Source organism: Nelumbo lutea, chromosome 1 (assembly GCF_056320005.1).
Source record: "Nelumbo lutea isolate HS-2025 chromosome 1, American lotus-T2T, whole genome shotgun sequence".
NCBI classification, from domain to species: Eukaryota; Viridiplantae; Streptophyta; class Magnoliopsida; order Proteales; family Nelumbonaceae; genus Nelumbo; species Nelumbo lutea.
Window position 1 is genome coordinate 68,770,941 of NC_142684.1, and position 21,070 is coordinate 68,792,010.

The 21,070-nt window shown below is 42.4% G+C and overlaps 1 protein-coding gene and 1 long non-coding RNA gene across 2 annotated transcripts; one reads left to right on the plus strand and one right to left on the minus strand.

The window, feature by feature from the left end:
* Positions 1-12,914: 12,914 nt before the first annotated feature.
* On the minus strand, positions 12,915-14,902 carry LOC148875121 (uncharacterized). The gene is made up of 2 exons (XR_016110872.1): positions 14,560-14,902; positions 12,915-13,275 (listed from the first exon to the last, which is right to left on the minus strand). It is a non-coding gene; the product is annotated as an uncharacterized LOC148875121 (long non-coding RNA).
* Positions 14,903-17,086: 2,184 nt separating this feature from the next.
* Positions 17,087-18,868, plus strand: LOC148875122 (Protein kinase superfamily protein). Its single transcript, XM_088980645.1, has 2 exons — positions 17,087-17,272; positions 17,503-18,868. The coding sequence occupies exon 2, from the start codon at positions 17,574-17,576 to the stop codon at positions 18,465-18,467; it is 894 nt and encodes a 297-aa protein (XP_088836771.1). The 5' UTR covers positions 17,087-17,272; positions 17,503-17,573; the 3' UTR covers positions 18,468-18,868.
* The last annotated feature ends 2,202 nt before the right edge of the window (positions 18,869-21,070 follow it).

The following is a 21,070-nucleotide window of genomic DNA, read 5'->3' on the forward strand; positions in this document are numbered from 1 at the left end:
CTACTAGTTAGGACTTGTGTGCCACACGAGCTTTATTTATCAGGAAAGTTGAGGACAAAGCTCTATGACATTTCCAACTAAGTGGTGTCCATCCAAGTTCAATTCAAGTATATTTGTTGGGTTATGTCTAGTTTATCCAATCATAATCTAAGTTGTGTTTTAGTGAGAGTGGTTAATTTCCTATTTTCTAGATAAATTTGTATTTTTTTATTTTAATGTTATCTTTTGTTTTTTGGAAAATATTTTTTATTAATTTTTATTGGTTTATTATTATTTCTGTATTATTTTTAGGTAACATTATAAAAACCATCTAAATAACAATTCTATAAACTACTCTTGTGTTTTGGCCCTAACAATGGCCTCCCCTATAGTTTTGGGGAAAAAAAGTGTAAATACCTCCTTTCCCTTCGCTTTTCAGCAATAGAGAGATCGAAGTTACCCAAATTCCCTTATCATTGTTAATATATTATCATACACAATTTAAAGTTTCAACTTTACCCTTCACAAATTTATTTTGCCACACAATTTTCAAGGAATAATTCTCTTTACTCTTCTTGAACAAAGTAAGGCAAGATGACTGAAGTAAAGTAAAATTAATGCATTACATCAACAAATTTATTTGGAATTATGATGAAAAGAAGGTATTTACACATTTTTTCTTCAAAACAACATGGGAGGTTTTTGTTAAGGTCAAACACACTAGGGAGCTTCATAGGATTGTTAGAAAATCCAATGAGGCTTTTATAATTTTACTTATTTTTAAATGGAATTTAAATTGATTTAAAAATATTTTTTTTTGAAATTAGTAAAAATTAAATTTAATTAAGTATATTAAGTTTTTATAAATTTAAATCCCTTATGAAATTTAATTAACTATATTGAGTTTTTTTTTTTTTTCAGTAGAACTTAATTTGGTTTTAAATCAGTAATAATTAATTATAAAACTAATAATTGTTAGATAATTTTGTATTGGTTTTAGTTTTATATTTATATTAATTTTTAATTTATCTTATCCATTTTATTGATTAATTTCTTTTTAGTATATTAATAAAAATATTTTTATCAATAATAATAATTAATAATTATTTTTATTTTATTTAAGTAACTTACTAATTTATTTTTAGTAAGGTTAATTGGTTTTTATTATTTTCAAATGGAATATAAATGGGTTATAATTTTACATGGAGTAGATTATTTAGCATAGTAATATATCATTGAATATCTCAATTTCAAAATAATTAATCTTTACTTTAATGCATATGTATGTGTGTGTATATATATACTTTTTAGGAAAGCTCATCTTTACACCTTTTAGGAGAAACGCCTTTACTTGACATCGGGCCATCTCGGCTTGAGGAACCCAAACCTCAGGTAGAGCGACCGACCTCTGGAGAGGGGGTCCCATCTTCTTCTCGAGGTCAGGATCCGGACAACTTCGGCCCTTTCACGATGACCTCGGATAGATTGTTGTAATTGATAGCTCGTTATCGTCTCCCCGACACTCTCGTCTTCAATATTCCTTTGGGTCAATACCCTTGGGTTCACAGTCATCACGAGCTTGCGGTTTTTGAGGAGCAGCTCGTACCTGGGTTGCGCTTCTCGCTCCACCCTTTTATCGTAGAAATCATTAAGTTCTTTAACATCACTATGGACCAGCTACACCCGAACTCCATCCGTACTAGTGTTGGCACGATCTCACTTTTCCACGAGTATAACCAACCTCTTACCCTAGACATCTTTAACTCGATTTGCTCCATTAAGAAGAGCTCTTCATGCCTGCGCGGGGACACACGACAGAGCTATTATATCTCTCCTCGCCCCAGGTTCAAGGTTTTATTCAGTAACCAAAACAAAGTATCGGCCTGGAAGAGGAGGTTATTCTTTGTTCGGAATCCTGAAGGATGGCCATTCTCGACTCATTGGTGAGTGACCATGAAGGACCCCAAGGTGAGGCTGGATGTTGAGACTAGGACAGTCATCAACTCTTAGAGAGACCTCGACCTTAAAATGAAAGATTTCTTGGCCGAGGAAAAGCTTGTACGAGCTGGGCTGAGTCCTCCTAGTAGGCCTCCACCTCGGCACACACATTACTTCTCCTTTTTTCTTTTCGCACTTACTTCGGATTGCATCTAACTCTTTTTCTTCTCTCTTACAGAAGCTATGACGGGTGTTGACATTGCTAACCTTCTAAGGAGTGTTTAGAAGGGAAAGAAGAGAAAGGCCTCGAAGAGGTCTCGTCGAGAGGAGGCCGACTCTTTGTTTTCTGTCGATCCCAAGGTTGTTGCGCCATAGCCGACCACTACCGAGCTCCCGGAGGAGGAAGTTCACTCCAACCCCCGGTTGTTGACCTGGACGAGGACCAGGATGAGGGGACCCTACCTCGCGAGCCTGAAGGTACTTCGGTGCCTGAGCCTCAACCCCCCTCAGCGAAGGAGAGCATAATGACTCCTCGGCTTGGGCTTCTTAAGAGTAAGGATGTCGTGTTTCCTATGGAGGTCGCAGAGTGGGCTGACATGCCAATGAGTCAACTCGGAGGCAGAGTGACTAGCTACTATATGGTGGTAAGTAACCTACCCCTTCACTTACTTTCTTATTCTTCTATCAATGATACTTACACCTGCTTTCTATTTTTTAGGTGAACTATGTTATCCACTCACTCGTCTACCAATCTAAGATCCACTTGAAGTGAGCTTCGGAAGCCGAAGAGAATGCTCGAAAGCTTTACCGCGAGTGAATTTAGCTCGGGGTGAAGTTCTCAGAGCCAAGAAGGGAGCTCGGAGCCAAGAGGAGCTGATCCTAGTGCTGACGGAGGAGAAGAAGAAGCTCAAGGGGGAGAAGGAAGCTCTCCTCCGGGAGAATGAAAATCTTGAGGCGATGATCAAGGAGCATACTGAAATCTTTGACATTGCCATTTAAGAGGCGAGGATGCAGGAAAGAGATCACGCCATCAAGGAGTTCAAGGAGTCCCCTGAGTTTCACGACCTCCAGGTCAAGTATGGCTCTGGCTCGTACCGGTCGGGCTTCAAGCTCTGCAAGTGGTTGATGCGGCAGAAGTTCCCCGAGCTCGATTTTGGGTCCATCTCCATGTCCATTGTTACTCCAGAAATGGCGAAGGAGGCTGACAAGGAACTTGACTCCTCCGAGGGAGAAAGCGATGACGAACTTCTCGAGGCGAGACCGTTAGGGGAGGCAGGCCGAGATGACATGGAGGAGGACCTCATGGAGACTGACCTACCTGTCGGAGGGGATTTTGGCAGATCAGATGTTTAGTCATGCCTCTTTTCTTGGACCCCCCCATATAGTGTATGTCTCGGGCCTCCGAGCCCGGTTATAATAATCATGTACTTGGAGTTTTTATGTAAATGAAATATAACGATTCAAAAAATCTTGTGCAAAAATCTTCTTGTGTGAAAATCTTTCTAAAAATTTTCTAAGTCTTGGTTATCCTGATGTACTAGTCTAGCGAGCTGACCTCCAGGTCGGAACAATCATTGTGTTTGTTGTATGCCAAGGTGGATAGACAATGTACGGTATACACCCGACCTGTCTATGCACGGGCTACATACTTGACCAAGTCGAAGAAGCGATTGGGGATCGTAGCGCCTATGCTAAAGAGGCGACTAGGACTTATCTGCCTATGCCGAAGAGGCGACTAGGACTTATCATAGTGCCGAGGTCTTTTGTTAGTTCGGTGCCATAGCCCTTAGGCTCTTGAGAGTGACCGCGATCCTCTCTCTAGTCGATCATCTTTTTCGACCAGTTCAGTGTTCACATAGACTTAGAGAAATTTTGCCTTGGAGTTATGGGTTCATAAGTAATATCTTCTTAGGTTATCGATATTCCGTGCTCGAGGTACCTGCTTCCCTTCCAAAGTCTCGAGCTCATATATGCCTTCCCTGAATACCCACTTTACATGGTACAGACCTTCCCAATTCAGTACGAGCTTACCTACGTCGGGCTTAGGTACTATAACTTTCCAAAGAACTAGGTCGTCGACACGAAACTGGCCTTTTTTTGACTTGGGCGTTATAGTACCGATCTACTCTTTGTTGGTAGGTTGCGGTCCGAATGTAGGCTAGGTCTCGTACCTCCTCTACCAGGTCCAGGTTGGTATGGAGCTCGTCATTGTTCGCTTCCTCATCGTAAGCCTCCAATCGTAATGTGGGTACCTTGATTTTCACCCGGATCACCGCTTCTGTACCATACGTGAGGTTGAAAGGGGTCTCACCGGTCGTGGTCCTAATAGTAGTTCGGTAGGCCCAAAGGACACTAGGCAGTTCATCCACCCACAATCCCTTGGCTCGAGCTAAGCGAGCTTTCAATTCGTGAAGCATCGCCCTATTAGTTACTTCTGCTTGCCCATTCGCCTAGGGGTGTGCCACCGAGGTAAAGTTTGTTGAATCCCCATCTCGACACACCACTTTTGAAACTTAACATCTTTGAACTACTTCCCATTGTCGGATATCCACACTTGGGTTAGTCTGAAGCGGCATACTATGCTTTTACACTTGGGGTAGTTCATCCACCCACAATCCCTTGGCTCGAGCTAAGCGAGCTTTCAATTCGTGAAGCATCGCCCTATTAGTTACTTCTGCTTGCCCATTCGCCTAGGGGTGTGCCACCGAGGTAAAGTTTGTTGAATCCCCATCTTGACACACCAATTTTGAAACTTAACATCTTTGAACTACTTCCCATTGTCGGATATCCACACTTGGGGTAGTCCGAAGCGGCATACTACGCTTTTACAGAAGAAATTATGTATGTTGCGGGCTGTGATCGTTACCCGGCTTCCACGGGTACTATGATTCGACCAAGAGGTCTGACCTCCTCGCCGCTGAACCCTATCAAAGGCATATCTACCAGTTTCAAGTCACTCTACTGTAACTGTAATTTATCAAAGGTCTCCTTGAAGAGTATGTCTACTGAGCTACTTGATTCCACCAAGATGCGTTTTACCTTGAAGTCGTTAATTCATAGCTTCACCACTAAAGTATCATCGTGAGGGTATTGGATCCTGCGTGCAATGTCCTCAGTGAAGTAGATCGGTTCTTCAAGTCGAGGTCACTTTGGCGGGTTTTCACCTTTGTTTTCCAATTCGCGGACCAAGGTCCTCCTAGTTGCTGATGTACATCCGGCGATGATGGACCCGCCGATGATCATGTTAATCACCCCACAGAGTGGTCTTTCCTCTGGTAACTGTCGTGGTGGTGGCTCATTCTGCCTGCTGACCTCGAGACCATTCCTCCATTGGTCCCCTTGTTGATATGCCTGTTAGTTTGCTTGTCGGTCTGTTTGCCTCTTCTCTCCTCGCAAGATGCAATTCTTTAGGTACCCACGGCGGATAAGTTCCTTGATCTCGTCGCGGAGATTCCTGCAACTCTCCGTGTTGTGTCCATGATCTCGGTGGAAATGGTAGTAGAAATTCGGGTTTCTTATTGTCGGGTCTCCCCTTAACCGGGGAGGCCATTTGACGAAGGAGGAATCTTTAACAGCCATTAAGATCTCTCCTCGCTTAGCATTCAAAGGCGTATAGCTCGTTCTCTCCATAGGTGGGGTCCTGGAGCGTCGACCTAGCTTGTGGGTGCGCGAGGGGGACTGGCTTCTTGACCTGCTTCTTCCCTTGCTTGGGGACTTGCTTTTCTTTCTTTTCTACCCACGGGGACTTGTTTTTCTTTCTTTTCTGCCCACCATTGCTCGTTCCTTCATTCTCTCTCCTTCTTTTCCGGTGGTGGATTGTCGATCTTTTGGTTGATCTCCTCCTCGGTACCGATGAACTGATCTGCTAACCTGAGGAATTCGGTGATATCTTTTGGTTTGTTAGATACCACGTGCCACTTGAACTCTTTGTGGGTGATTACTTTCTTTGCCACAATGAGTTGCACCACTGGATCGAGGTCCTGTATCTACAAGCAAGTATCGTTGAAGCGATTTATATAGCTTTTGATTGATTCTCCTTCCCTCTGAACTACGTTCAGAAGGCTTTCTTGCGACTTCGAACACTTCTTGCTGGCAATGAAGTGCGTGTTAAACAGGTTGGCAAATTGGGACCAGCTTTTGATGGAGCCCGGCGCGAGGTTCTGATACCAAGTTCAGACAACCCCCATAAACGTAGTGGAGAAGGCCACACACATGCAAGACTCGTCAGCCCTAGCTAGGTGCATCTAAGACTGCAAGGAATCCACATAATCATTGGGGTCAAGCGACCCGTCATACTTGTCTAACGGGAGTACCTTGAAATCTTTTGGCACCGGAGTTGGCAAGAGCTCGGGAGACAGAGGAGATGACTGACAAAGTAATGGGGGCGCAATCTTCGTAACCAATGAGCTCACTTCTTCCCTTTCTTTGGCTTGCTCTACTTGCTAGTCTGGCTTCGTTGGCGGATTGTTTCTGGCCGAGGAGCGGCGTGTCTTGCGACATCGCTGCTACTGCTTCTTCACCAGTTCAACATTGGTACTACTGGTTTCGGTATGGTATGGTATTTCAGCATCACTACAGACATTATCATGAGGTAGATCCTGGTTCCTTCTTACTAGGTTCTCTTGGTTGCGGGGTTTGCACTGGCTATCGTGAGGGACGGAGGGGTCCTACCTCGAGTTCGCACCTCAAACTTCGGTCTGGTTATTATCTCCTCGCAAGCCATCATTTTCCTGCTGGGAGTGACAAGGTGGATTGACCCTGTTGAGCTGACTATCCCCGGACCTATTTCTAAAATTTCCTTGCGAGGCTGGAGGAGTGTGCTGATTGTCTCTCCTCCCACGGGGCGAAACTTGACCCCTGGAAGGTATCGGTACTTGCGGGGTCCCCTTACCCCGATGGGGGGATTGGTTGACATTCTGGCTGGTTCCAGGCCGATTTGGGTTCTGGCCCTGACGCAACTTTGGGTGCTAGAGTGGAATTGGTTGCTGGTTCGGTTGTAGTGGTGGGAACTATTACTGGTACTGCCGGTATAGATAGTGCTGTTGATACTACTAGAATTGTTGGACTTGCTACATCTGGATCTGTATTGTCCAAACACACTGAACGAGGTCATGGAACTGTGAGTGACCGATTCTAGGAGGGACCACAAATGGCTCGGAGAAAGTCACGCCTGCTGGGGGAAGCGGGATGCTAACTTGCATAGTGCCCAACGGTACAGACAGTGACGAGACTCCTGACACTGTAAGAGGAATAGTAGACTGGCCAATACATACCGTAGGACCTTGGGGGAAGGTTGATTGCTGATCTTACCCCCTGGTGACATTCATCTTGATACTTTTTCCTGTGTTGCTGGAAGAGTCCATTGGGATAAATTGAAAAACATAAAATTCCAACTAAAGTTGGGATGACCTTTCGATCGTTTCCCACAGACATCGCCAATTGATGTTGTGCGATCTAGATACTCCTAGTTGGAAGACGATTCGATCTCCAGTTGCGTGGTGAGCTGGACCAATCTGCACAATAGTAGATCAGAGAACCCAGGGTAGCTAACTTGGCGAGCTCGCTCCGATGCTTAAGTTAGTACTTATATTGTGAATGCGAGCTGCATACTTGAGTGCTTGAATGCTAGTGAGTAATCACACATACCTTTGCCTTGAGGTTTTATGTCCTTATATAATGGAGTAGTCGTGAGCCTTACAAAAGAGCTATGGGATCTTCGGGCTGTGCAGATAAGGTTTGTTTCATTTTTGATGGAGAGCAATATATTGATAAGGTTTATCGCTTACCTCCGATTCAGGCGGAGCTAGGACGAGTCTCACCGTGATCCCGAGAAATTCGGGGTCCATTGCGGAGGCCTTTGGAGTCGATTATGTGGCGTTTCGACTCTTTAGCTCCGAACTGGCATTTCAATTCTTTAGTCTTGAACTTGAATGGGTATCGAAGTGTCTCTACGTCGAGGTGGTTTTTTAGGTCAAGGAGGCTGGATACTCGAGCTCCAAATGTTGCGAAATGGGTTCGTTTGGCTGAGTTGGCACCCCTCGAGCAGATCGCGTCTACGTGTCCCCTTCTTACTAGGTCGTGCCAAATCACCCTTCATCATATATAAAAAATTATATACATCAAAGTTCATATAAAATAAAATTTTAAGATTTTTTTAAATTTTGTATATATTTTTTAATTTATTTAAATTAATTTATTATTTTTTCAAAAAATAAAAAAACATGATTTGGCTTCGTTTGTGGCCCGTCTTGGCCCAAGGCTTGGCCCACGACACAGTACAACATGGGCCCGTTGTTAGACAGTTTTGTATGCCCTTAGCTTCAATCAGAATGATGTACATTATGAGTTTATTGTAAATGTATAAAAGTACATATTTGATTCATGTTCCCTTGGTATGTTTCTGTGTAATACCCTTAAACTGGACACTTAATGAGACTCGTGTTAATTTAGAATGTTCACAGCCATTCTAAAGAGGGACATATTTGATTCATGTCCCCACCATCGAGCTCTTTGGCATCAAATGGGCCAAACCCCTGAACAAATTTGACTACCTTCGGAAAGTTATGCATCACCCTCTGCTAACACAGAGTGAATCCCTCTTTCTATGAGTTAGTAGTGTAGTCATCCAGCTCGTTCTGATGAGCCTCTGAAGCTCTATACTCTGAGATGCCCTGCTCCTTCGCTTGAGCAATTCTCGCCTTGGCCTCCTCGAGCCACTTCATCAACGCATCTCACACCTCCTTGAAATCATGGACGCAACCCTTTAGCTTATGGATAGTGTCATCCCTTTCCTCGACACTGTGCTTCAGCTCGGCCAAGTTCGCCTTTAGCTCAACATTCTCTATCTCTCGCAACTCATAGAATCATTGCAACACGTGATGGTGATCGACAAGGCCTATGTCCAAACAAACCAACTACAAGACATCAGATAGTTAGCACAAAAGAAGATAAACAAGGAACAACAAGTAAAGTCAAACTCACCGCCATGACTTGATGAAGAGTCGCACTTCCAGGAAGCCGCTATGTGATTGTTGGCTTCCTTCCTAATACCAAGGAGTATCACACCCTAGGCGAGTTGCTCGGCCTCCCCTTTTGTCTCAAGGGTGTCCTTCGACCGATCCGACCATTGTGGCACATACAAACCAGTTGAACCCTCAGTCGTAGCGCATTCTGGAGTGTCTCCCCTCTACGACGAAGACTACCCAAGCTGAGTTGTGGCCTCCTTGGAGTTAACCACCATGACCTCCTTCGTCGACCTTGGCCTCTTCCCCTATCGAGCTGAAGCTCCATGCCCCTGGGCTGCATGCCCAAAGTCCTAGCTGCTTGTGCCTTCCATATGCCGAGCTCTTTCCTCAGTTCCATCCATGTTTGTACCAACAGAATTCATCATAGTTAGACAAGCTCAAAAAAAAAAAAAAAAGAAGAAGAAAAAAGACTACGCAACCCACGGGCCATACTGGGATTGATTGGCCAAAGGGCACATAAGCCCAACCATGATCAATAATCGGAACAAACTGTACTCCTCAATGTGCACTCGCATTATCCTCCTCACAACAGCTATCTCCTCCTTTAACAACTCGGCTTGAGAAGGACCCTTATCCTTGGTCCTCGGAACAGATAGGGCAAGGGATAATGACCAACCTCCTCGGCACTTCACAAAGAAAAAACCCTCTTTCCAGTGCTTAATGGAAGAGGGAGCCCCAACAAGCACGTTGGTGGTTTGCCCAACAAGTAGTAGTACCCTTGCTTGTACTTCTTCAAGTGGAGAAAATATCTAAACATTGGTAGTGCGATCTCAATGTCCTTAAGAGTGCAGTAGTAAAGCAGTCCGACTAGGTACCAAAACGAATTTGGCATCAACTAAACAGGTAGGACCCAATACCACCATAGGATGACCACTACCCCAGGATCTGAAGAGAACTTAAGGTCGGCTATCAAATTGTGGACATATACACAAATCTCCCTGGGATGGGCCAAAGTGGCCTTCTCCCTAATCCCAAGAAACCTCAATTCATACTCCTCGGGAATGTGATACACTTCCCAGAGCAGAGATAGGTCGGCTAAGGAAATGCTACACGAAGCTGAGGCAAACCACTCTTCAGACTCCACATTGACCTCAACCGCCTCGTCGACACCGATCTCTTGAACCTTAGCACTGCCCTCGTCATTGACCTCAGCCACATTGGTAGCGGTCTCTGGTGCCTTAACCTCGGCCGCCTCACTCCGAGGACTACCCTCACTCTCACCCCCCCCCCCCGAAGTGTAACCAATGAAAAGGGAAGACAAAGTGAAAGATATCTTATCCAAGAAAAAAAAAGTTTGGGACACCTGAGATATCAAGCAAGGGACGTTAGCCGAACTCCAAGGTACAGACTCTTCGCAAATGACAAAGTGAAATGGCTCTCCTACCCCCTTTTTATAAAGGCAACCAACGGTTGAAATCAAACTAGATCAACGACGTTGATTCGACGCCGCACATTGCACGCACGTGACCTTGGGAAGATGAAACAGCGTGTCTGCCGACTCATCTCAGAAACGACGGGAGCGTTGAACTGACCGATCTGCCCAGTAAATTGTATTTGCTCTGGGCCAGTCAACTCCAAGAAATTAAAGTTCCTCAGCCAAGGACTACAGAATTCTTCCATACCCAGTCGTGGCCAAGCACTACACTCCTCAACTTTGGAACTGGGGGAGTGGTGTTTGGGTGATGGTTGAGTTGGCCAAGGATGCTATGTGGCAACCTCCGCAGTCGTCCTCTCTCTCAAGCCATGTCGACACTTTGTGTGACGGAAGAGAACGACCAAGAAGGAGTGTCTTGCATGGACAAGGAAGCGGACTCCATCGGGGAAGAAGAAACCTCCTAAAGACCTCGACGGACGACCTCATCCCGACAACCATGGAAGCTCTATTCATCTAGAACACGGACACCCAACTATAATTAGGTATTACCCACTCGAGGTAATGGAGTTTTGGAAGAACACTCTTTAAACACCTCTATTTACTACCTCTTCTGCTTGGACAAACATTATTTCACCAGCTCGGCTTGCCCACCTCTTTCTCTACCCAACTAACTTGAGTGTTGGAGTACCTACCCGAAGAACAATTCCTCGGGCCTCTGACCTTTTCTCCTAGTTGCAGATCTCGATGCATGGCTTCGTCCTTCCACCTAGGCCTCGTCCAGTTGATAGGATTATTTCATCGGTTCGAATAATCCTAGATAACAAGGCAATAAAATAGATATATTTTATTTGTCAACGTCCACAACCGTTGAGAAATTACGTAACCTAGGATTAGATAACAAGGCAATAAAATAGATATATTTTATTTGTCAACGTCCACAACCGTTGAGAAATTACGTAACCTAGGATTAGATAACAAGGCAATAAAATAGATATATTTTATTTGTCAACGTCCACAACCGTTGAGAATTCCTTCGCCTCCAAGCGCAGACAATCCACCCAGCTATGGACCGATCAACGGTCAACCCAATACAGGGCTTTATTATTCTTGAAAAGTCCATCAGATGATTGGTGCAATGACTATGTAAACACTAAGAACTCTCCTCATAAAATAAATATATATTTAATAAACGAGAAAACTAATCCGAAAGGAAAAGGCCAAAAAAATCTCAATTGTAATCCCTTCGTCTCTTCCTTCATATGCAGTTTGTTCACACCCTACCCATTTGAAGTTTGAAATTTGAAGAATGAAATAAGATGACATACGGCAGCAGCACCCGCCCGTGACTGTTGCAATACTTGCCGTCAACGGAAGATAGGCAGGCAGAGCTTATGCGATTCCAATCGGTCGCTTCCACTTTATTTATCGGAACTTGGAAGCAGGCAAATTGGTAATGGCAACTCTAACACTCATATTTTTAAACAGGAAAAAGTAACAGCTGAATTCAGCCAAACAATTTGTATTCAGGACTGGAATACAAAGGGCCCTTATTTTAAACCGGGTAGAGATGAATGAAATAAAATAATTCACATGGTTTTGCGTGCTGGTTGAATACAATATTTGCGCCCAAGTTGGGTTGGGGTGGTCACATGTTTCTTCATATGTATCAGTAACTGCAACACGGATTCCTCTCCTCTCACCTTATCGTCCTTCTACTCAAATGTACGCTACCATATCGCAAATCCTCTAACCTACTTTTTTTGACTTTCTAGTCCTCTAGTTAGAAAATGACACTTCTTTAACCGAACCTAGACCATCTACATAACCTTCTCCATCAGATCCGTTCTTCGTTGGTATTGTGGGGTAAATTTGGTTAATTGGATAATTGATCATTTTTTTTGTGCTATAATAGTTTTTATGAAAAAGTATCAACTACTATTCCAATTGAACACTACTACCTGGGTGTCATTGGATTGGGGGAATTGGTCAATGGATATCTCTTTTTCATTCATCAACTTTATAATGTTCTTTTTGCATTAAGTAATGGGCCCATATTAAAGGATAGGAATGGCAGGGGGGCAGGGCAGGGCAGGCATTCCCCGTCCCCGCCCCATAGCTAAAATCCCCACACCTGTCCCCGCCCCATCCCCGGTATTGAGGTGAAGATTCAACTCCCATCCCCTGCTCGAGGATAGGGAATCCCGACATGTACCCGCCCTGCAACCAAAATTCTGGGGACGAGTAATCCTTGACATGTACCCACCCCGCCCCGATAACTGTATCCAATTCTAAATGATCACATTGACATTACTGTATATACCGCATCCGAATTAGTTCAAATCCGTTTACATCCTTACTATCCAATCACCAATTAAACCCAATTCCATCCAAAAACCCAACTAGTGAAGTGTTGTCCTTTCCAGAATCGATTATCATTCTTTCTTAAGCTCCTGCATTGTTTCCTTAATCTATAAAAATGATCACATTGCACTAATCAATTTGACCAATTTGAAGACCTAACCAGTAGCTCATTAGCACGAGAGTAGAACCTATGAAGTATAAACACCAAGCATCCATCAAGAATAAATCAAGTCCCATGGTGGACAAGTCTGTGATGAAGAAAATTGGAATCTGAGCTCTGAATCCAGGCAATTTACCATTATCTGCAACACATTCTAAGTATTTAATTTAACTCAAACACCATATGTTATGTTTTAAAGAAGAGGAATACAAAGGAAATATAAGAATGGGTTAAAAAACTACAAGCTAGTCCCGCAATAAAAAAAAAAAAATGCCACAATCAAGTACTCACGACTCACAAGTATCAACCGTAATCCTTCATCGTGGTTCTAAATTCCAATCCCACAACGACAAACCAAATGGCCCTACACGGGCTACACCTTAGCCCAGCCTCAGTATCTCCTCCTAGGACTCTTTGAACGGTGTCCACGGGGTGATCTGCAAACAAGAGGAAACTATCACAATCCGAATAAAGAAGAAAACTATCAAATATCAATAAAGAAGAAAACTATCAAATATCAATAAAGAAGAAAACTATCAAATATCTCACGAAACAACCTTTTGGCTTGGAGCATGCATGTACTCTTCCAAGGGGGAACTTTGTAAGAAAAATCTAAATATGACGTTAAACTTTGCTTGCTGATAAACATGCTTCATAATATGTTATACATTTTAATATTTCCATAATTCCATCCAATAATTTGTCATCATAAAAAAGGGGGAGGTTGTTCATCTTATTATATTTTTTGATGATAACAAATACAAAATCATTAAGGCTACTAAGAGATGTCATGCCATGACCATGCATTAAGGCTACTAAGAGAGAACCCTAAGGTAATATAAGCCCTTCACTGATAACCATGCATTCGGCATAAATTTTTAGTATAAAGAACTCTATAATCAAAGGAAAAGTCAAAGTTTTGCTCAAGCTACTCGTATGCTAATAAGTTTAAGTTTGGAAGAAAAGCAATTGATTTAAGGTTATTCTAAAGCAATCATACTAGGGCCTGTGTAACTCAACATGATGAAAAGATTAATCGGGCATAAATTTTTTTTCTCCCACACCTTAGGAGATTGAAATATCATCATCAATATCTAACCATGAACTCCGAGCCTTGATGGTTTTGGAATCCATCAATATCTAACCATGAACTCTGAGTTTTACTGCACCACAGTCCCTCTTGAAACTGTTTCAAGAGCCAACCCTCTCAATATCTAACCCTCTGAGTTGTGCCCAGCACTACAGACCACAGTCCACAGTCCCTCTTGAAATTCTGAGTTTCAAGAGCCAACCCTCTCAATATCTAACCCTTTGAGTTGTGCCCAGCACCAGTCCCGAATAGGGATGGCTCCTGTTTTTGTTTTGAATTACTCTGAGTTTTACTGCATTTTTATTGTACTCATCACCCTGACTCTCTCTCTCTTTCTCTACCTCTGTGAGGTCTGAAGACCCTAAACCGCACTTCTCTCAGTCTTCTTTGTTTGTCCATCGACTCCATCCTTCCTCGGCCAATCGGCCTTGACGAGATTACTAAATGGTCGAAAGACCACAAAAGACAAACATAAAAACGGAAGAAGCAACTTCTTTTAGATTGAAACAATATTTTGTATGAGTGCAGGTGAAGGCTCTTGATATGATACAAGGTAAAAGCATACTTCGATTCACATTTAGAGGGAAACCTTTCAACAAAAGAAGCAACAGAAGTCATGAAGGAAAAGTACCAGTGAGAGCTATTTTCAAAACAAAAACTGGTTTGCTCTGTACTAGGGTGGTCGGCGGTTATACGGTAGCGGCGGCGCCCGGCGGTCGGCAAACGAACGAGACTTCTTATTTCTTAGTTTCTCAGTCTACAAAAACGTTGGTCTCTTGCAGACTGAGCCACAACTCTGTGCACTGTGCTACGGCGATCGGTGGCCGACAGTCGGCGGTTCTACGGTGGCGGCGACGCCCGGCGATCGGCGGTTGTGTTCTGTGAAGGTTGTGCGACACTGCAACTGCGAACTGCGGTTCTGGTAATCTGGTTCTACCTCTGCGAGCGAAGAAGAACAGTGAACATTGTTGACTGAACGTATTACTCTTACCCTAATAATTTAATACACTATATAAGGGGTATAATTGTAAATTACAACCGGGGTCGGGGATTTATAGGCAGACTCCATCCCCGCCCCATCCCTGGGGCAAAAAAAAAAAAAAATCCCCGAACCCGACCCGCATGCATTTGTTTCTGGGGAAAATCCACCCCCATTCGGGGCGGATTGGGTCGGGGACCCGGATTTGTGGGTAAAATTGCCACCCCTAGTAAAGGGATTTTCATTTATCCAAATAAAACTTATCCATATCTTAGGTGGATAATTAACTTTTTCACACAAGAAAAAAAATTAAAATGGGCAAATGTGTTCCATTATGTTTTATTAACATTAACTTTTATTAGACATATTCAGACCCGTGGGATCGGGCTCGGGTCGGGCCTAAAACATCGAGCCTGACTTTTTCAGGCCGGGCTCATGCTTTCTCAAAAAAGCCTAGTTCGAGCCCAATTTGATAATGTATTTTATAATAAAAATATATTTATATAATGGTGATAATTTTCATTATTTTTTTTTCAGATTTTGAGGTCTTTTAATATAAATAAAATAGTTTTTAACTGAATAAAATAGAAAAAAATCTTTTATTTTTTGGTCAAATTTTTGGCTCAGATCGGATTCAGACCCATTCTTCAAGCTTTTTATGAGAACTGGGCTCAGATTCAATACCTAAACCCGATGATTGGGCCATGCTCGAGTTTGAACCTGAACATATATATTTTATTAGTATAGAGGTAAAGCCCAGCCCGATCTAACCGAATAAATGAAATAAGTATTACCCAAAAGAACAATTTTCACTCGAGTAAGCGCATTACTCAGTTAAACAAAATAAGCCTGAATCGGCACGTAAAGAGCAGTGTGACCCAATATGGGACTATGCCATTAAGTAATAACTTACATAGAGCGTGTGTCTACAGTATAGCCTTGAGTTTTAGGTACAAAACCCAATATGGGACTACTTGAATTTCATCTAAATTACCAGTATCCCTGGAAACTGGAAAGTATTTAAAAGAGAGTGGGAGAAATCGGAAAAGAGAGATTCTTGGTTGTTTTAAGTACAAAAGTCGATAACTAGTGGGATGTGTTACATGTTCATGCACCCTATGGATTACATTTCTTAAATTTACCATGTTTTCTCGTGAGCCCATCACTCTTGCCAACTTCATGTGATATGGGAATGGGAACAATTCACGTAGTTATATTATATAGAGTACAGAGAGCCATCTTGTAGATCAGGACCGTCTATACCGTTGATCAACTTCCCTTTATTCTAGCCAGGTTTTTTTGACCGCCGGTATCCATCTACATTGTTGACTCCTTCCGGATGCCGTGACGTGTGAAAACTTGGTCAACAAATTCCCCCCAGTATGCGCAAATCCCAGATAGACCTTTCAGTTACAGCTTCCATCTTTGTTGACCACGTACTCTGGAAGGGTCTTATGGTAAATTCATCGCCAGCCACATCCTTTATGACGAAGGCAACCTTCACTGTTGACCGCCAACGTTCACATGATAATCACGATTAGCCTCCCGTATTACGAGTGAAACTGTAGATTAAATTCAATTAAAAATTAATCTTGCCTTAAAAAAAATAAATTATCTTAATTACTACACAGGTCACAGCCTCACATGATGAAAGAGCATTAAGTGGGATTCCTATCCTTCCACTTTAACTACGATACTCGTTACTTTCCTGGGAATAAAAGGAAAACGAGTACAATCGCGTAATTATCCTCCAATTTGGGTCCAAATTACACGTTTAGTCTTCAGTCTATGCTTGAGTATGGAATGTACGACCGTTAGATTTAGATGAAAAAGATTCCAATTGTATGATCCTTTCCATTTCCTTGGTACAGCTGGCAAATTCCCTGAACAAGAAGGTAAATCTAGATTAGAAAAAAAGAAAAATTAGAAAGATTCCAAGGAAGAGGATATTCTACTTCTATGTGAATTTGGGAAGGTAGATATTGTCAAATCCGCTGCTAAATGCTAATAATCCTATAAGAGTTTTCTCATTAGGATTAGGATTCTTATTCCTGATAACGTCAAAAACTCCGCTCCGCTTTACCAATTTAACCCTAACTCGGTTTCTATTACGATTAACTCTTACGTTAAGCAAGCCCTAGTTCGCCGTCTATAAATAGGGTTCTACCGAATCTTTTTCTCTTTCCATTATTTTGTGCTTCAGTGCTGCTGTTGTTTGTTTTCTGAAAGATTTTTTTTTTCAGCCTCTCTGTCTGCCTTTTTGTTGTTTTACTGTCACTCCTAGGATCGAAAAAGATCAAAGAAAGTCCGATAGATGTCTCCCGGCATCTCGTACAACGGAGAAGCTTTAACGTCGTTTTTCATGGTAATCTGTTCTGCTTCTTATTTTATAATTTAATAATCTTTTCAGTTTTCTTGTTTCGATCAATTGAGAGTCGAGAGTTCCAAGCCATGGCCATCGTTGTATATGGAGCTTCGATTTCCAACGCTTGATTTTTTTTTTCTTTTCATTTCGTCCGGTCTGAGCTTCTTTGGATTTTTCTTCGTCGTCGTTTCTGCCGATTTGATGTGTCTGAACGTTTATCTTGGTTTTAGGGTTTAAGATCCAGAAACTAGGAGTTTCTCTCCCGGTGTTGGTGATCGTTGGCTCATCTTGACATCGGACGATGCCTTGTGTGACTCCTGATCCATCCGACAAGGATGCGGAGCCTTTCGTGGAGGTGGATCCCACGGGACGATACGGTCGGTATAGCGATCTGCTTGGTGCTGGCGCGGTGAAAAAGGTCTATCGCGCGTTCGATCAGGAGGAAGGAATCGAGGTGGCATGGAACCAGGTCCGACTGAGGAATTTCATCGAGGATGCTTCGGTTATAGATCGCCTTTTTTCCGAGGTTCGTTTGCTCAGGACTTTGAAGAATAACAACATCATTATGCTGTACAATGTGTGGATGGACGAGGAGCAGAACACGTTGAATTTCATTACAGAGGTCTGTACGTCGGGTAATCTGAGAGAATATCGAAAGAAGCATCGCCATGTGTCGATGAAGGCCCTGAAGAAGTGGTCGAAGCAGATTCTCAAGGGTCTGGAGTATCTCCACACTCACGAACCTTGCGTCATCCACAGAGATCTGAATTGCAGCAATGTCTTCATCAACGGAAACATTGGACAGGTGAAGATTGGAGATCTGGGATTAGCAACGATAGTGGGGAAGAGCCATGCGGCCCACTCAGTGCTGGGGACACCGGAGTTTATGGCACCGGAGCTGTATGAGGAGGAGTACACTGAGTTGGTGGATATATACTCGTTCGGTATGTGCGTGCTGGAAATGGTGACGCTAGAGATACCATACAGCGAGTGCGACAGCGTCGTGAAGATATACAAGAAGGTTACAGCCGGGGTGAAACCTCAGGCCTTGAACAAGGTCAAGGATTCAGAAGTCAGGGCGTTCATAGAGAAGTGTCTGGCCAAGTCGGAGAACAGACCATCTGCCTCGGACCTCCTTAAGGATCCTTTGTTCTACGGTATCGACGTTGATGACGAGGTGATTGACGAAAAATAAATTCTTTGTTATCGTCGTAATCAGCTGCAGCAGCATCTTTTGAAGTGAAGAAGCGGAGAATTGACAGGCTATTGTTTTGTTCTTTTATTGTTTCTTTGCTGTTTGATTTCTCCTCTTTTAATTTTAGTACGGAGAGGAATAGATACAAGTAGCTAGGTGGATTGAGGAATATTTTCTACCATCTTTTTCCTTCAACATTTTTTGTTTTGCCTTGTTCCCCCCTCCATGCTTGTCGCGGGGGAGTTGCTTGGCCTTGTCGGGTGGGTTAAAGTAGGGTGGAGAGGGGAATGAGGATTCGAGGTGGTTGTTTTTCATTTTTTCTTTGCTTTATTGCACATCTCTTTGTACAGTTTGAAAAATATATGTGTATAAAATAGAGGCTTAATGCTTTTTCAATTGAAGCAGTAGTGCCAATGCCATTACTAAAAGGTGTTAGGTGAGACTATAAAGTGGGTTAGTGAAGGTGTATTCATGGTGACGGATACCGATCCTTTGTTAGAAAGCCATACTTTTGGTCACTCTTACTATGGTCGCGTTTGGATAAGTTTCATGATTTGTTTGTGTTTTGAATCTTTTGATAGTTATAAAGCACAAAACCCCAATTTTGACTTTAAATGATGATAAATTGTTGAAACCTCCCCAAGTTTCTAGTAGTTGCTGAAACCTCCCCTAAACCACCTGAACTTTATAACACAATTGTAAGTAAACCCTCTCTGTTAGAATTCTCTAACAAGATGTATGAAAATGTCTAAACTACACCCAGTTATTTTTTACCAAAAAGGATTTTTTTTTCCCAAATTCTTCTTCATATCAATGGTTACCCCAGGTATCTCTATTTTTCAAATTTACTCAAAGGTAAAGCTGCAACCTTGAGCTCTTATTTTTTTTACAAACTTTGTATTGTTTTTTCTATAAAAACCATCCTCAATATGTTTGGTTTGAAGGAATTTTCCTTCAAAGTTCAAACCAAACATAGCCTACAGGGGGCCTAATTCCAAGGTGATTGCAGCAACGCAAAGCTCAAAAGTAGAAGGTGCAAACCAGACCGTCCATGTATATGCATTCGCAAAAATATGAAGACAAGTCCGGTTCTGGTTGCATTAGATTGGGTCAAGCCTCAACCCTAATAACCCAACCCAAGTTGCAGCCCTACTTTATTTGGCCCCTTAATTTCTGCGTACTCTTGCTTGTTATGATTGTATAACGAATATCCAGCCTTTAACACCTTCGTTAAGATTTTAGAAAGATAAGGTTGAACACGGTAGAATGGTGGACATATAGTTGGGAAAAGGCTTTGGTGATTTCTGGTAAAACTGAACTCTGATATCTTAGAAAGCAAAAAAGAATTGAATGACTGTAAGTGTAAATAGCCAGATTTTAAATGAAGAGAACTTCACGAAACATAGAGAAACAAAAGAGACGGTGAGAGAAAGGGAGGGCTTGAGATAAGGATGAAAGATACAGGCAATTGTGTGACAGTGAGGTCATTCTTTGAACAAAAAACTATAAAACTTGTGTAGGCTCACTGAGAGGCGGATTGACCTCTAACCAACTAAGGGGAATCTGTACAAGCTCAGTTGTTACACCAAACGGGTCAGGCTGGGTGGGGCCGGCTAGAGAAAGTATATAACATACAAATGAATAGTGAGGGGAGGTTTTACATAACTTCCCAAATTAAGATTCCACTGAAGAGGCGTGCAAACATGTCTATTGATATAATTATAATACTGTTTATTAAGTAAAAGTAGTAAGATAATTCATAGTTTAGTTCAGAAAATCAAGTCAAACTCTCCATCTTGTGTTGTTTCTTCATCTACAAAAGAACATCTTACACTTTCTATTTGCATTAAGAAGTAAGTAACACTCTTTCGATGACTTAGTCATGGTGCTGTCACTCTCCAATGCTCCACCTACTGCAGTTTCCTATTGTTGTCCCCGTATTAAATTTTGAATTCTACCAGCATTACTGCTGAATTAAATTTTGAAATACGACGGAACAGGTCGATTTCTAAGCTCACAGAACAAAGAAAAAAAAAGACCAATTTCTCAGCCAGATCAATACAAAGAGTTTGTGATCGGATCGAATTGCATTTTTTAAACTACGATTTTCTTTCACCTACGAACAACATTGGTCATTGACAATTAAAATATACTTCAATGCGTAATCACATGGATAGTTTCAATCTCCTTCCGTAGTGTCACAACTCACAATGATGTTCAGCGTGGCATCAGCCGTTGGTATTTTGATGCAAAGAGGACAATATATTAGACGCCATAGAGTTAACACTTGAGAAAACAATTAGAATATTTTATAGAATGCTTTATATATATATAGTTTTTATGTTTTAACTTGGGACGGTGAATGATGTGGCGTAATCCGTCTGCTTCTTGCTGGAAACGATCTGGCTGCCAACAACGACGGGGACTGAATAACCTACAAGAGATGAATCAGAGATCCCAGGGTGGCTTATCTGGCGGGGACACTCCGATGTTTAAATTAGCACACAGTAGAGAGCTTGAAGATGATATCAGAGAATTCTAGAACTAAAGAGCAAAGAATACACATCATACCTTTGCCCCTGAGGGGTGAGGTCCTTATATAC

Coding starts and splice junctions, on each gene's coding strand:
- LOC148875122 (XM_088980645.1), top strand. CDS start 17,574: ATGCCTTGTGTGACTCCTGATCCATCCGACAAGGATGCGGAGCCTTTC.